Raw genomic sequence first — 17,553 nt, 5'->3', positions numbered from 1 at the left:
GACTCAAAAGAATGTATTATTTATTCTTTTATTTACAAAAGTGGCAGTAAGAGAACAATTAATCTATAGTGAAAGACATTAACTCAGGGTTTTCCTGGCCGGGGTGGAGAGGGGTGATTGACTCCAGAGAGGCAAAAAGGTACCTTTATGAAGTGAGGGAAATGTTCTGTGTCTGAATCAGGCTGGTAGCTACAGAGGCATGCATGTGTCAGAACTCTTTAAAGTATGGGTTAAAATATTTACATTTTATTGTCACAAGTTAAACAGCAACAAAGCTGATTTTAAAAAGAAAAAAGAGGGACTCACAGTCATTAACTGATTTGCTGAGAACAGGATCAGGATCCCTTTGCATCTCTAATATCTGGAAATCTTGAAAATGCTCCTTCAGAGTAGCCATTCATTTCTGGGGACACTTTTAGGCTCCTCTAGCTGTTTCTCCTGGGAGAAGCAAACATGTTCCTGATTAACTCTTCAAGCACCTTCATCTGATGTTGGTTTTAGTAACATAAGTCCCTTAGTTCTAGAATTTTCTTCACTGTTGGTTTTGACAGGAGAGTGGTGAAGGAGGATAAATACACAGATGCAGTAATTGTGATAGATGATTTTACTTTGTTTGTGGTGATGCTATCATGTGTGTATGCATATGTCCAAAGTCACCAAAATGCATACATCAAACATATGCACCTTTTTGTGTAAGTACGCCACAATAAAGTTGAAAAAATCATAACAAATATAGTTTTCTAAAACAGCTTAACATTTTAATTGAAAATGAAATTAAATATTGACAAATCCTCAGATTTCTAGTGAATTTCTCAGTACCATTAACAATACAATTATCTTCAGAAGAGAATCTCCTTTTCCATTTTTTTCCAAAATTCTTCATTGTGCAATCCATTGCCATCAGGGAACAGGCAATTTCTGGAAGGAAAAACCAACACTCAGCCTACCAAATGCTCCCTGTTACCAGTCTCAAAAAGTTGTGATTCTGGCAGCAATTTTCATGGAGATTTTCAAGCTTTTCTGGAACTTGCTGTATTCTGGAGTCCTTCATCTTCTCTGCTTGCCTCCTCCATTTCCCTAGGCTTTGGCACTGAATTAACCTTTTTTGTACACTTCTGTTCATGTCTGAATTATTTTTTTCTCATATTAAAATTACTTCCTCAATGAAGGATAAGTTTTAAAAATATATGAAAGTGCAAAAAGAAAATTAAAATACCACAAGTCTCAGTATTGAGTTGGAATTCATTAGCATTTAGATGTAGTCCCAGAATCTTTTTCTAAGCCTATGTATCTCTTTTTAGAATTGGTATTGTCCTTATGGGGAGATGTTATTTTTCTTTTTTCTTTAATATTATATCTTGGTCATTTTTCACATCTTTACATGCGTTTTGCAAATACACTAGTTAAATGATACATAATATGCAATTGCTCATTCTTCATATAGATCAAGACATGTATTTTTCTGTTTTGGGTTGTATAAATAATGAATCTATACATGTCTTTATACTTTCCCCCCACAAATTCTATTTTAATAAAGAGATTCCAAGATGGAAAAATACATGTACTTTATAATATATTTCGGTGAAAAGTTCTAATGTCCTTTTTAACAAGGTATAGCAACTTAGACTTGTCCTGGCAGGGTAAAAATCATTTTCAACTTAGTGGTCTGTGGAAGATGGCATTCTGTTTAAATCTTCACTGATTTGAATGGTGGACATATTTTTTACTGTTTCATCATGATGAGAAACATTAGTCAACTCAGGATTTATGATCAGTCACATCTCTCAGAGATCTCTTGTTCTGGGCATTTTGAAAATTATTCTTTTTGTTCTGTAGGGTTGCTAACCTCTGGGCCTTTTGTTCACAGACATGACTTTTTTATTATGTTAAGTTAGCCAGCATATAGTACATCATAAGTTTTTGTTGTAGTGTTCAACGATTCATTAGTTGCATATAACACCCAGTGCTCATCGCAACATGTGTGCTCCTTAATACCCAACACCTAGTTACCCCATCCCGAAACCCCCCTCCCTTCTGTAACCTTCAGTTCTGTAACATAGAGTCCAGAGTCTCTCATGGTTGTCTCCCTCTCTGATTTCTTCCTATTCAGTTTTCCCTCCCTTACCCTGTGGTCCTCTACTCTATACATTATGTTCTACATATGAGTGAAACCATATGGTAACTGTCTTTCGATGCTTGACTTATTTTACTTAGCATAATCCACTCCAGTTCCATCCATGTCGATGCAAACGGTGGGTATTCATCCATTCTGATTGCTGAATAATATTCGATTGTATATATGGACCACATCTTTATCCGTCCGTATCACAAGATGACTTTGTGCTAATATGCTATGATCCCAGATCAGTGGCAGTGGGGTTGGTTGTGATCCCATGACCTTTGACTCGGGGATCTTTTCCACAACATTCTTGAATAACCCTGTCCCTGATCTGCTTGGTTCTAACTCCATAGATGATGGGGTTGAGCATGGGAGGTACCAGTAGATAGATATTAGCAAACATGATATGTACCACTCGAGGCACATGATGTCCAAAGCGGTGGGTGAGGAAGGTAAAGAGGGCTGGGATATAAAGAGCTAAGATGACACAGATATGGGAAGCACATGTGCCAAAAGCTTTGAGCCGGGCTTCATCAGAGGGCAACCTCAGAACAGTTCTCAGAATCATCACATAGGATATACTGATGACAATGATATCAAAACCAGCCACAGAGAAGGCCCCAGAGAGCCCATATGTACGATTGACTCTAGTATCTGCACACACCAGCTTCAGCACAGCCATGTGCTCACAGTATGACTGGGGAATGACGTGGTTGGGGCAGAAGGGCATCCCGGAGACCATGAAGCAGAAGGGACTCACCCACAGCAACCCTCTCATCATCACTGCCGCTCCCAGTTTACCCACCATAGCTGGGGTCAGGATAGTAGAGTGGTGGAGTGGGAAGCAGATAGCCACATAACGGTCCAAGGCCATAGCCATGAGCAGCCCAGACTCCACAGAAGAAAAGGCGTGGATGAAGAACACCTGGATGAGGCAGGCATGGTATTCAATCTCATGAGCATGAAACCAGAGTATAGCCAGCATTTTAGGTTGGGTGGAAGAGGAGAGGGTCAGATCAGTGATAGCCAGCATGGCTAGAAAGAGGTACATGGGCTCATGCAGAGTGTGGTCAGTTCGGACTACATGAAGGACAATGATATTGCCAACTATAGCCACAAGATACATGGCACAGAGAGGAAAGGCAATCCAAAAGTGGTAATTCTCAAGTCCTGGGATCCCAAGTAGGATGAAGAATAGAGGATGTGAAGAGGTATTTCCTGAGGCCAGCATCACAGAATGGTTAACTTGTTCGCCATTGTAATCTACTCTCTGTAGGTGATAATAATCAAGTAATTGTTACTATTTTTTACATTTTGAAAGGTTCAACTGAATAATAGGGCAATTGGGCTTAACAGTAAACTGGAAGAATTTCAACTGTTTTAATAAATAGATTTTTGCACATAAAGTGATGTTACTCTTTATTCCTCATTCATATTTATGGCATTCAAAATGGAATCAAAGCATACTAGCTGCAAGTGTGATTTTTGTTGAAGAATCAATATTTTCCTTGAAAGTAGAATCTGCTAAGGGAAAACTATCCTGACAAATAATGTCAGTAATAGTCATTCTTGCCTTCCTATCCTTCAGAACTAACTGACTTGTTTAACCTTTCCCATAGGTTCTTTCCAGCCCTTCGTTTAAGCCACTTAGGCAGCTTTTCAGGGTAGGAAGCCAGTTTGGAAAACACTTTGGCTTAAAGGCTAATAGCAAGGTATGTAGTGATGTTGAGTTAGCTTCGCCTCTAGGAGTAACAGGAGAATTTGGGCTGGAGGATAACGGACTGATGTTTGTACACCTGTAATTAAAGCTATTATCTTTAGTGAATGTCCTCCTAGGTTAGAGATCAGCAAACTTTTTTCTGTAACAGGTCAGATTATACATATTTTAGGCTTTGTGGGCTATACAGCCTCTGTTGCACTACTCAGTTTCACCCCTGTAGCCTGAGAGCAGCCACAGTCAATACAGAAATGTGTGGTGTGGCTGAATGCCAATACAATTATGTTTATAATAACAGTCTGGAAGCTGGATTTGGTCTGCAGGCGATAGTTTTCTAAATCCTATCCTGATGGTAAATTTTCATGAGGTGAACCCTGAACAGTGCACCATGCCTAGCACCTATGTGCTTGGCACAGAATAGGGGTTTAATAAACATTTGCTGGAGCAAATAACAAATAAATGACATTGTTCGGTGGAAAAGGACTTTTTAATTGCTTAGCCATGTCTTAACATCGTTGGAGAAACCTTTTAGACACCACTTTGGTTCCATGGCCACAAGAGAGTTATTCATAATTCTCATGCTGGAGTTGGCTTGTGCTGGCCCGTGAAAGACCTGAATGCCCTCCTCTGCCTATACTTGCTTTACATGGTCGATCTTGTTGGATCCCTCTGGTGACTGTCACCTCCCTAGGAGTCCATGACACAGAAGCTTACCTGGTTCTTAAAGGCACCTTTTCACTATTTCATCTCAGTTGACCTGAATCTTTGATTGAGTGTCCTCCATAAGAGAAGCACCAGATAAAAGGAGTATCTTTTCAAATCTCCCATAACAAATCACCTGTTGGGACTAACAAGTGTTTCATTCAACCAGACCTAATGGTTCCTAAAAATTAGAGTTTTTTCGAGATCCCAAATAGACCTGACCTCTTTCTGATTTTCCCTAGCATTATAACATTATGAGAGATATGGGGCTCAGACTTTACAAATCTTGCTCTACATTGGAAGCTTTCCTATCCTACCTTGATAATAGCTACAGGTTTGCTCAAAACAAATATTCCTATCCAGGTCGTGGTGAAAATTCAGACACACACATTACCTGGGGTCGAGGGCTCTAGTTTTATCTGCTCCTGCCCGGCCTGTTCTTCCAGTTATATGTGCTGTTTGAACCGGAGTCTTCCTCTCTCCCTCCCTTCTGCCTCCTGTTTGTCACCCTCCATTTGTGAGGACATGGTCACTGAGGATCATGGGCACCTGGAAAACATACTTAGACCATCTTCATTCTTGCACTGGGTACTGGTGAAGATTCCTGCTAAACCTGTCGTTTCTCAAAGTGCACAATAATCTCTTCAATTAATTGTGGAAGACATTGCATTTTTGTAAAAATAACACCATAAGCATTTACATTTTATTGTTTTTAACTCTCATAAGTTTCTGCCCATGAGCATTAATGAGGAACTCACCTGTACTCCATACTCCTTGTGGGGTGGCAACTCTTCTCAGATGCCTGGGACCCGTATGTGAAGTAGGAGATGGGGTCCCTTAACAGGTGCCTTTCTTTCTTCTCTATATCTACAACGGAATCGAATCTGGTGTCCTCACTATCAGCAATTCCCTTGCCTTTTTTCCCTCAGACGTACGCACTCAGGCAGTGCAGAGTGAAGGCTCCCAGTCATGTGGAGTGGACTGGGAGTTTACCAATCTTGGATCATTTTTATGAAGTATGTGAGGTTTGCAATCCTATTTCTGAGGCAGGCACATGTTATCAACTTGCTGCTGGGTGGAGGGAGGGATATATGCATTCCCTCAAGAGGTGGAAAAGAAGAGCAATTTCCCTTCTTGCCCTACAATCCTTCCCCCTTTTCATGCTTTTAAATATGTCTCTGTCCCTGACAGAAGGAATTAAGTCATCTTTTTCAACATTATCTCTAGGTTGATCACACACTGAACTTCAGAGTCGATTTTTCTGTTCTCCAAAGTACAATGTAACTTGTGAGAACTTGGCATAGCTTTTGGTTCAGAAAATATGGTTAAAAGAATTATGTTCTCAGCATGCCTGGGTGGCTCAGTCGGTTAAGTGTCTGCCTTCTGCTCAGGTCACAGTCCCAGGGTCCTGTGATCAAGTATTGCATCAGGCTTCTTGCTCAGTCGGGAGCTTGCTTCTCCCTCTGTCAGCTGCTCCCCCTGCTTGTGCTCTCTCTCTCTCTCTCTGACAAATGAATAAATAAAATCTTAGAAAGAAAGAAAGAAAGAAAGAAAGAAAGAAAGAAAGAAAGAAAGAAAGAACACTGTTCTCACACTGATGGAGCTCAGCTTTCATCTGTGAGTGTGGGTTTGAATCCATGCTGGTACCACTGGCTCTGTTGGCCTTCAATTACTCCACCATTACGTGGAGATAGTTACGTCTATCACGTTATCTGTGTTGCTCAGGCCTGAGGGGTAAAGGATAAAATGGGCTGAGAGCTTGCTAAGGAATAGTTTCAGGGAAATTTAGAGCATTTTCTCACTTTGGGGTGTCTAAAACCCAGGCATAGAGCAATAATGCTGGAGCAGGGTAGGATTCAGATCCAGTGTTCTTCATGGAGGGATTGTGTGGACGCAGCCTTCCTACTTTTCTAGAATTTCCATGGAGGACACAGTGTGAGCTGTGAATCTTCTCCCCATCTCTGAAGGAAATCCAGCAGTCAGGGATCTCTGGACCTGGAGCCCCCAGTGAGTCAGGCCATTCTGCGCAGTGTAACTTGCCTTGTCTTCCAGCTACTTGGAGTCTCTGTGAGTCCCACTCTTCTCTGAGAAATGGGGAGATGACTAGGCTACAAGGAAACCACTCACCTTGAGCTCTCCTTCATCTCTGACCATGAGCAGCTCTACGTGGCTCCTGTGATTCAGCTTTTAGCAGAGACTGTAGATTAGGACCTATTTAAAGACCTGTTCAAGTCTGGCCTTTCCCTTCCCCAAGCATGAGTTCTCCCCCTCCTGGTAGGCCCCCCTGCCTCAATCTCTGGCTTCCTCTGAGACAAGAGTCTAAAGCTGGAAGCATTAACCCCTAACTTGCCTCTCTCTGTATACATAAAAGCAAAGGCTGGGGAATTGAGTGCATGGGAAAGCATGTGTGTTGTGGAGAATACTTAATTGTGAGCTTATCTGTATGCATGTATTTTTTGTTAGTCCAGAGTATGTTTATTTACCATTGAGATACTTTATATAGTGTGAAGGTGTGTTGATATGTTTGTTGCTGTGAGCATTTGAGAGATGTGTTAATAGACATGTGTATAAGGCCTGGATTTGAATGTGAATGGTCTGTGTATAACGTGTTTGTGTAGGTGTGAATAACCATTTGCATTAAGTATACATATTAATTGGAATAACTTGGCTCTGTGAGTACAAGAGCACTGCGTACACTGTGTACATATGCTGAGCTCCAAAGCTGATAGTGTGAAATGCTATATCAGTGTGTAGATAGACGGGTGTGTATAGGCAAAATGTGTGGGTTTGAAGAAGTGCGGACAATCTGTTGGTGCTTTCATATGTACCTAAGTAGCTCTGGTCCTGAGGCCCTCCCACTTCCTATCAGGAGAGGCAAGAGGACTTCCAGATGGAGGTCTCGCCATAGTTCTTTTTGAAACTTGGTGAAGCTGGAAGGCCCTCCTCACTCAGCCTGAACAGCTAAGCTTATGCCCAGCTTCCTCTCACTCTCCATCTAGGTCCTTGCTGGTTTTCTCTTACTTCTTTTTTCAAGTGTTCCCTGATGTATGATATGTCAAATGAAGGTTTGAGAAAAACAATTATTTAAAAAAAGAAAGTGGGGATTTATTTGTATAGTTTAAAGCTGTCAGACTTCAGAAGCTATGCCTCACAAATTCCACAACCTAACATACATTTATAGTGGAACAAATCACAAAATAGGTCACCATAACTATTAGACTTACAGTAATCTGTTTATGGTGAATTGCCATTATCCTCTTCACAAAGGTCAGGATTTATTTTAAGATATCACCATAACAAAAATCTGGGATAGAACTATTTTTGTTAAGGAGTCCATGTTTAAAGAAAAGATTCAAGGTTTTATTATTTGGGGGCTCAAGCTGATATTGTAATTTTGGATTTGTCTCTAGTTGCAATTTCTTTTTCTTTGTCTGCTTCTTTTAGCCTTGGTAAGTTAAACATTTGGTATTTGCAAAGTAGATAAAAGTGCCAGGCTCTCCTCCTCTCTCTCTTCTTCCTCTTTCTCCTCCTTCTCCCCTTCCCCTCTTGTCCCCAACCTCTCCTTCTTTCCTACCTCCCCCTCACCTTCCTCTTCTTTCTTGTCCTCTCCTTCTCCACCTGCTCTTCTCCTAGTCATCATTGTTGTCTCCTTCTTCTTCTTCTTCTTCTTCTTCTTCTTCTTCTCCTTCTCCTTCTCCTTCTCCTTCTCCTTCTCCTTCTCCTTCTCCTTCTCCCTCTCCTCCTTCTTCTCCTTCTTCTTCATGGAGGAACTTTTCTCCCCAAATGAGATGTGGTGTCTAAGGATAGGACCTGAGTTTTCTCATCCCTTGCATCTTCCACAGTCCCAAATGCCATAGTGGCTCCAAACAGACATGACATCCAAGGTCTTGTGGAAGTTACTTATGAGGCCAGTCACACTCTTTTTCAAGTTAAAGTGGGCATGGCTTGCTGAAATGAGTGTGCAGCAGACAGATCAGTCCTTTCTTCATTTACCCTCCTAAAGTTCTCCTCATTGTTTGTGTCTTTCCAAAGCTGGTATCTCTGCAGGATGGATTGAGGACTTGGGCACCTTGTTCACAGCCCTTCTCTAAACCCCAGGCTCCAGTAGAACATGCAAAGATTTGTGAGCTGTATTGAGAGACTAGTTAAGATTGGTTGCTATAGTCTTCTAGTCACACCAATGTGATTTATGTTTTATAGGGTTGTGAGGGGAGAGACAGAGAAAATGGAAAGGAAGTTTTGGTGGAAGAAGACATTGTTGAGGATATTGACCTGATAATCCTGGGACACTTCAATGAAACTATGTTGAAAGCTCATCCACATTCGTAGCTTCGTAGCTCCTATATCCTCAGTTGTATTGACCTTTATCCCCATAGTAGATAGTCAGTCACTTATGGACATGTCGTGAACCTTATTATAACTCAGAGCTACTCAATCTCTGAATTTCTGAGCATCTCACTCTAACTATACCATCCTATCTTTCTAGTTGTTTTTAAAACTCATTCGATGTTTTCTACATCATCAATTCCTTCCAACCCTTTATATATTTTTTTCCAATCCTTTCAGCCCTCTTTTCTTTTACAGTTCTTGTCTATGAAACCTAGTCCTCATAGCTCATCATTTCAACCATACTCATGTAAATAACCTCAATAACTATCTATGCATCACAGCTACCAGTGTCATTGTCTCTTGCTACCCTGATACCACTTAGCAAAAACCAGAAGCAGCAACACAATTTATCAGATTGGAGCCATTGCAAGTTCATGGTGACTGACTTTACCTGAGCTTTCAAACAATTCCAACTACTTTCACATTTCTCTCACTTTCATTGTGCTGAGACATGGTGTTAGGAAACTATAATAACTGACCTCCCTGCCTAAGTATATTGTTCATACTCTGTGCCCTAATCATAGTGAAAATCTTTTGTTACTTTCTGCATCTCCTCAGGAAGCAGAACTTCCCACCATGGTGTTGAGGAGGAAACCTCCTTCTATTTGACTTCTGAAGGTGTAATACCAGATGGCTTTTTCCTGCCTCATTTCTTACTCACCTGAACAAGGTGCTCTCCCTGCCAGTCACTTCACCATGCAGGGTTCATTACCACATTCAAATCTGGGTAAAGGGGAAATAATTAGGTCTATGCTCTGCTTCCTCAAACTTCAGGGAGAACCTTGCTGATGTCCACATTGTAGGGAAGGAGCCAGACACTGCAAAAAGACAAGACAACGTATGTGCACTGATTGGGTGATTGTTAGGAGTTGAATTGTATCCCCCCACCCCCAAATTCATATGTTGAAGCTGTAATCCCCAGTACCTCAGAATATGACCTTATTTAGAAATAAGGTTATTAAAGATGTAGTTAGTTAAGATGTAGTCATAGTGGAGTAGGTGGGCCTTACTCCAGTATGACTGGTATCCATATAAAAAGGGCAAATTTGACACGGAAACGTAAGAGAGATGGAATGCCATGAGGACATGAAGGCACAGATGTAGATGCTGTGTCTACAAGCCAGAGTTCCAGCAAACCACCAGAAGGCAGGGGAGAGGCATTGAACAGATTTACCTTCATAGCCAACACAAGAAACCAATCTGGATGATACTTTAATCCTAGCCTTCTAAGCTCCAGAACTATGATTCAATACATTTCTGTTGTTTAAGCTATTCAGTTTGTGATACGTTTTTCTGACAGCCTTAGGAACGTAATACAACAATAAATATATTTTCATCCATTATTTTAATTTTTCATCTATAAATAATTGTATTCCACATGAGCCAGTGGATTATTAAATGTAATTTTAATTAAATTGTTTTGTAATTAATTGTTAAATATAGTTTGATTAAATTGAATTAACAGATTTTCTATTTGTTTACCTAATTATATGCTATCTATTTAGATAGGGATCCTACAGTGTCTTGCATATCTTAGGGTGACCTTGTATTTATAGATCAATACAATATTGAGAAATGATAAAGAAAGCAGAAATAGCTCCAAGCACAGTTAATTTTCAACAGAGATCAATGCAATTCAGGGACAGAAAAATGTCATGGTGCTAAACTAATTGTCTCTATAAAAACTGAATGAACCTGAAATCCTATCTCAGTGTGAAAAATCTGTATTTGAATTGTAATATTAGACTAAATTTGAAAGCTGAAAGCATAAAAATCCTAAAAGAAAAAATAGAATAATATTGTAATGAACTTGAGGAAATCAAAGATTTTTTTAGTCTACAAAAAACACAGCTATAAAAGAGGAAAATCAATGATTGAACTTCATCAAAGTAAAAAACATCAGTTTCGAAAGATGCATTATAAATTTGAAAAGTCAAGTCACAGATGGAGAAAATATTCACAATGCATATAACTGAAAAATAAAGTCCCACAATCAATTAATGGAAAGACAAGTAACTCATTAAAATCTTAAGCATATGGTTTCCAAAGGCACTTCACAAAAGCAGTGGATGAATGGCTAACAGACATATGGAAAGGTGCTCACATTATTATTCATAAAGAAATAAAAAATCAAAGCAGAATGAGATACCAATGCAAACCTATTAATATAACTAAAATAAAATTCTTTGATAACAGAAAATAGTGGCAAATTGTGGGTCGATTGGGCCCCTCGGACACTGAGCACAGCCACTTCCGGAACCTTTGGCAATTTCTAATAAAGGTGAGCATCTTTTTGGCCTAGAAACTCCATTTCTAGTTCATACCACAAATTATTTTTTTTAATTTATGCACGAAAAATGTCAAAGAATGTTTGTAGTAGCTGTCTAATAGCTAAGATGTGAAATAGCTAAGAAGTGAAATCAAATCTGTCAGCTGGAGGTTAAACAAATTTGCTACATCATCCAATTGAATGCTACTGAGCAAAGAAGGAAAAAGAAGGAAGAACAAAAACAAAAGATATATATAGAAACAATACGGTGGAATTTCAAGGTACCAAAAATAAAAAAGTGGAGCCTAATGCATTAGAGTAGGGAAAAGATGACCTACCAAAAAAGGCAAGAAAGTTCAGTTTTGGCTTACAGATGCCTAGCTGTGAATAGGTGAGATTTGATTAATTGTTTCTACCTGCTAAGTTGTATTCTAATGGTTGAAAACCTACTGAATTACTGATTCTTTACAACAATCCAATGAAATAGGTATCAACATTTTTCAGGTAGAGAAACCAAGGCACTGAGGAGTTAAGTTTTTACAGGGTATGTAGATAGAACCAGAATTTTATTTCTAGTTTTATCCACTATATTAAACTGAACCTTAAAATGTTCAGAGATAGTATTACAGCCTAACAATTCTGTATACATCCAATCCATCAATAAAGTGTAAAAGCCAAAATAATTTTTTAGACAGGAACAAAGAAAATTTATCATTTCCTCATCCTTTTATTTTTCTTTGAAGATTTTACTTATTTGAGACAGTGAGAGGGAGAGAGAGAGAGAGACAGGGAGAGCGCAGCAGAGGGAGAGGGAGAAGCAGACTCCCCACCTAGCAGGGATCCTGATGCAGAACTGGATCCTAGGATCCTGGGATCATGAACTGAGCAAAAGGCAGAGGCTTAAGGGACTGAGCCACCCAGGCGCCCATGCATCCTTTTTTTTCTGAGTAAAACCAGAGTATGTCCTTCAGCAAAATAAAATAAATACCCACTTGCCAATCAATTACAAGTGGAAATTATTCAGGGGTGCCGTGTATAGTAATCCCAGGAAAGCAGCAATCCCATATGCCTTATAGAAGTGCAGAATGTATTAAAGCCTTGCAAAATGGAAGGTGATTTGAATTTCAGAGAAACAGAAAGTTGTCCTAGAAAACCATGCTGCAGTGTAAATTAAATAGAAATTGGACAGAATTATGGGCAATTGAATCCGTGGAAAAGGAAAGAATTGATTTTATGTTGATGAATATGTGTTAGTGATATAAGATGCTATGCCATTCTTTTTTTAGTCACACCTGTAGTCTAGATTCTGTGTTGAGTAATGTGTATTTAATCCTATTTCAATCAAAATTTATTTGCTTTAAGGTTCAAACAACTGAAACGTGAATATGTACTATTTAATCATAGCTACAAGACTGTATGTAAATTTATATGCCTTTTCCAGGCAAATACTATGCTGTAGGCAACTGAATTTGGGAAAGGAGAGAAGGAGGAAGTGTGAGGGTATTTCCTACCCACAGCCTACACGGCAGTAAATAGGACCTAAAGGTAATGATTATGCTAAGTGAAATATGTCAAGCAGAGAAAGACAATTATCCTAAGGTTTCACTCATATGTGGAACACAGGGAATAGTGCAGAGGACCATAGGGGAAGGGAGGGAAAACTGAACGGGAAGAAATGAGAGAGGGAGACAAAGCGTGGGAGACCCTGGACTCTGGGAAACAAACTGAAGGTAACAGAAGGTAACAGATGGGAAGGCAACAGAAGGTGGGGGGATGGGGTAACTGGGTGATGGGTATTAAGGAGGGCACATGTGATGAGCACTGGGTGTTATATGCAACTAATGAATCGTTGAACACTACATCAAAAACTAACGATGTACTATATGTTGGCTAATTGAACATAATATGAAGAAAATAAATAAAATAAAGGGTAATGGAGGGAATAAAGAATGTTTGTGTTTATTGAAAAATATTATAAATATTTAAATCATTAAAATTTAAGTAATTAAACATTAAACATAATTTTATTTTTATTTTTTTTTAAGATTTTATTTATTTATTCAACAGAGATAGAGACAGCCAGCGAGAGAGGGAACACAAGCAGGGGGAGTGGGCGAGGAAGAAGCAGGCTCATAGCGCAAGAGCCTGATGTGGGGCTCGATCCCGGATCGCCAGGATCACGCCCTGAGCTGAAGGCAGATGCTTAACCGCTGTGCCACCCAGGCGCCCCTAAACATAATTTTAAAAATAATTAAAAGAGAGGTGGTAAGCATATTATTTAGACCCGCTTCAGTCCAGTGGGATGAGCCTCCTAGGCTCCTAGTCCTTACACCTAGAATCATGGTGCTCATCTGATTATATTATCTCTAAGCCCCAGGGGTCTCTTGGCTACAGGGCTGGGTTACATGCTGAGCTCCTTATAGAAGCCCAGGTCCAAGAGCTATCTACATGCATACATGGCCGGGCAGTGAGTGGGAAGGGCAACTTTCCCTCTGCTGGGAGCCAGGTAAGATGCCAGGAGCAGAAAGAGCAGACCAGGGAGAGGGACTGTGGAGAACTAATCTGGAGAGCCAGGAAGGAATGGAGCAGAGGGAGGCGTGGAGCAGGGCAGGTACTGAGAAGCACAGGACTGCAAACCAGAGGTAGAAGAGTACAGATCATGGGAAGAGTGGTGCAGAGTGGCAGGCAAAAGCTGAATGTTGTGGAAATTAAGTGAGATATCAGCAACAAGTCTGTAAACAAGTATTTATTTCCAAGAGAAAAACAGCTATGTCAAGGAAATGGAGTGAATTGTTGTGATTCTGTGTGGCCCAAATTTGACATTTATTGGAAATTTTATTGTTTCACTCAGCTTTTAAGTTTGACTGATTTCTATATCCCCATTGGCTAGAAAATAAGCTTTTTGAGTTATTTCACTTAACAACAGCACCACCTTTTTACAGGATCCTGGTAGTCTGAGCTTTCTGATAGCTGTCTTTACAGAAGCCATTTATATTTAGAAAGAAGTATTTCAAATACATTTTGATATTTGACCAATCATCACAGACAAACTGGAAATAGGCAGATCAGGGATATTTTTAAAGTTCAAGGTTTACAGATGAGGCATCTTAAATAGGAATGGGTCATCAGGATCCTACCTCCCATCAACGCAGGAGTAAAGACACCCAGCTTCATCTTTATTATGCTACTGGACCGGAATAATACATCCCAGTGTCCACCATGTCAAAACCTCTGGACACAGAAATCTACTTATGTTTCCTCTTCCCAACTCCCTCATCATCCATGAAAACACAGACTGTCAGCAAACAAACAACAGACACAGAATCTAGTTTGAGGTGCATGCAGCAGCATTCTTTGTTTTTGGCCTCCTAAAGCATGTATGATATGCTGTACTTTTAATTTGTTCACCGGCATCTTTTGCAATCAATAGTAATTAAATATGATGCAGTGTTTTCTATCAATATTTTACCGAATGGGTTTAATTTCATCTTAAATAGAAGGCTTTTGCTAAAAAAGTCGTAAATGCACTTTCTCTTACTTATTCTAAAAATATTGTAGGCATTTTGTTTTACCTTGAAATTCTTAACTCAGATGCAGCAATCTGTGTAAAATAGGGATATTTTAATATTTTTATTAGTTGTTAGCCAATTGACCAAACATTATTTATCACATATCATTTCTTTTTTCTAGTGATATAAGATGGCATTGTCATCATATTCTTTTTTTTTTTTTTAAGATTTTATTTATTTATTTGACAGAGAGAGACAGCCAGCGAGAGAGGGAACACAAGCAGGGGGAGTGGGAGAGGAAGAAGCAGGCTCATAGCAGAGGAGCCTGATGTGGGGCTCGATCCCATAACGCTGGGATCACGCCCTGAGCCGAAGGCAGACGCTTAACCCGCTGTGCCACCCAGGCGCCCTTGTCATCATATTCTTTACCCTCATTCACACATTTTTTTGAAATGCTATTTTTTTCTGGGGATATATGTTTTTATTTTTATTATTTTTTAATGACTCTCAATTTTTTTTGTCATTAATTATATTGAAATAATTCCTGAAGTTGAACTTTTTTCATTTATGAAATTTTACTTGATTATATTATCCTTTGGAGCTCTACTTGTGCATATTTTTAAACTTTTGACAATATTATACTTTGTTATTATAATAACTTCATATTACATTTTGATATATCAAAGGGCAAGTCCCCTCTCTTTGTCATTTTCAATATTATACTGAATATATTTGCATATTTATGGTACCTAATACATTTTAGGATCCATCTATCACTACCCATTAAAAACTCTTGTGTGTTATTGACTGATAATGCTTTAATTTATAAGAACATTCATGGCATAATTCATATCTTTTCACTATTGAATATTCCTATCTTCAAGAAAGAAAGAAAGGACTTTATGTTCTTCAATAAATTTTTAGAGACCTCTTCTTTTCCTGCCAAACACAGACATTGTGTTATGACATTACAGTTTATAGTTTTATGGCTATTGTAAATAAGTCCAACTGTTTTTAGAAAATTTTCTCAGTGCTTAATTCTTATGAAGAGGAAAAGCTATTAATTTTCGGTATTGATCTGTGTGGTCACTTTGGTGAACCCTGTTTTAAGTGTTTGCAGTTTGTTCTTTTAGATATTTAAGGTAAAGAATCCATTAAAACCTAAATAAAGACTTTGAAAAATTGCTTTTCCAAAGTAACACTCTCATTTACTTGTCTTTTCGTATTTCCTAAGACTTTTCCATAGAATGTAGTATAGTAGTTGTGTGAGTGGATATCTGTATGTCTTACTGAATTTAATAGAAATTCTTTTTGTAGGTCACCAGGTAATATGTTTGCTCCAAATTTCTAGAAAATGTCTTTCATTCAGGAGCTCATTTCCTTCCTAAATATTAAGAATTTCATCTTGAATTGCCCTTGAGTTTTCTGATTCTTTCCTCATCTCTGGATCAGGTTTTTCCTCCCTAATCTTTGGGTATAGCCATACCACTAGTAGATTTTCTATGTGAGTAATTCTTTTATTCATAAGACAAAGTCCACTGTTTCAAAGTGCAATATTCTTTAAAAGCACAGTTACATCTGACTTGCTAAAAAGTTATTTATGATGTTTGCATGTGTCATCCTAAGTAATTAGATGACTAGCTTTCCATCTGTTTTTATGTTCGAGAATCGGACTTTTCAACCTCAGCCCTGTTAACATCCTGGGCTGGATAGTTCTTTGTTGTCTTGTGTATTTTAGGATGTAAGCATGCCTGGCATCAACCCACTAGATGCCAGTGGCACTCCCTCCTCAGTTGTGACAACCACAACTGTCTCCGGGCTTTTCCAAATGATCCTTGCTCTGGGGGCTGAATTCTCTCTTTTCCACTCTACTAGTATCTGTGAAAGATAAAAATACTCCACTTTTTGTTTCTTCAAATTTGGTTGTGGGAGCTTTCCCCATCATTGACATTTCCTCTCTGCTGGATTTGATTTCTTGAACTAGTTTGGTGATTGATGTTTTTTTATAAAGTTGTCCATTTTCTATCTGTTGCCAAATATATTGTTATGCATACGATTCTGATATATTTAAAGTTTTGTTTCTCCATACTTTTGCTTTCTCTTTCATTCCTCATGCAGTTAATCACCTTTTTCTAAAATTTTTTTGACCACTCTTGAAAAAAGTCCACATATTTTTAAGTAATCAACTTTGGTTTTCTTGTTAACTCATTCATTGCTGCTCTTAATTTTTGTTAATTGCTTTTTCTCACATTTATTTAAACATTTTCCTAGCATCTTATATTGGAAAAAAAAGTGGTTTACACCCTTGTTTTCTAATAAATGTACATCCTTCAGGCTGCACATGCACTCCAGTGTCTTGCCCTACAGATTCTCGTGTGTGGTTTTCTCATTTTTATTCCATTTAAGGAATTGTTTTTCTCATTCTTATTTTTCTGGCATAGTGAAGATGCTTAATAAATGGATGTGGTTATTGCTTTGGAGCCCTTGTCATTTATATTTTAATACATTATTATTATTTGTAGGTTAATTAATAGACTAGGTTATACAGTATGAAGATTTGAAAGAGATTATTTTGTGCTTAAATAAAGAAGAGGTGGAAGAAGAAAGTCATTAGAGTTTGAGCAGGGGGATGTGGTGATTGATTGGGAAAGACGTAAGTGTACAGGCAACTCCCAGAGATCGAATGTAGAGAATTGGTTAATTTTTATGCAAATTATACACTTAGTCAGAATATATAGGAGTAAGAACATTTAAAGGGGGGAAATGATCCATTTGGTTTTGAAATATTGAATTTGATTTACTTGTGAGAAGCAAGTATGGGAACGTTCAGAAGGAAGTTCTAAGCTTT

The 17,553-nt window shown here is 38.6% G+C and overlaps 2 protein-coding genes across 2 annotated transcripts in view; one reads left to right on the top strand and one right to left on the bottom strand.

Moving 5' to 3' along the window:
• LOC123782525 (uncharacterized) overlaps positions 1-17,553 on the top strand; it is a 382,057-nt gene that overhangs the window by 256,463 nt on the left and 108,041 nt on the right. The window lies entirely within an intron of this gene.
• On the bottom strand, positions 2,352-3,365 carry LOC123782569 (olfactory receptor 52R1-like). Its single transcript, XM_087868524.1, has one exon. The coding sequence runs from the start codon at positions 3,348-3,350 to the stop codon at positions 2,352-2,354; it is 999 nt and encodes a 332-aa protein (XP_087724650.1). The 5' UTR covers positions 3,351-3,365.

Source organism: Ursus americanus, chromosome 16 (genome assembly GCF_024610735.1).
Source record: "Ursus americanus isolate L20-20 chromosome 16, mUrsAme1.1.p, whole genome shotgun sequence".
Taxonomy (NCBI): Eukaryota; Metazoa; Chordata; class Mammalia; order Carnivora; family Ursidae; genus Ursus; species Ursus americanus.
The sequence above is the reverse complement of the archived record's forward strand: the minus strand, read 5'-3'. Positions and strand labels throughout refer to the sequence as shown.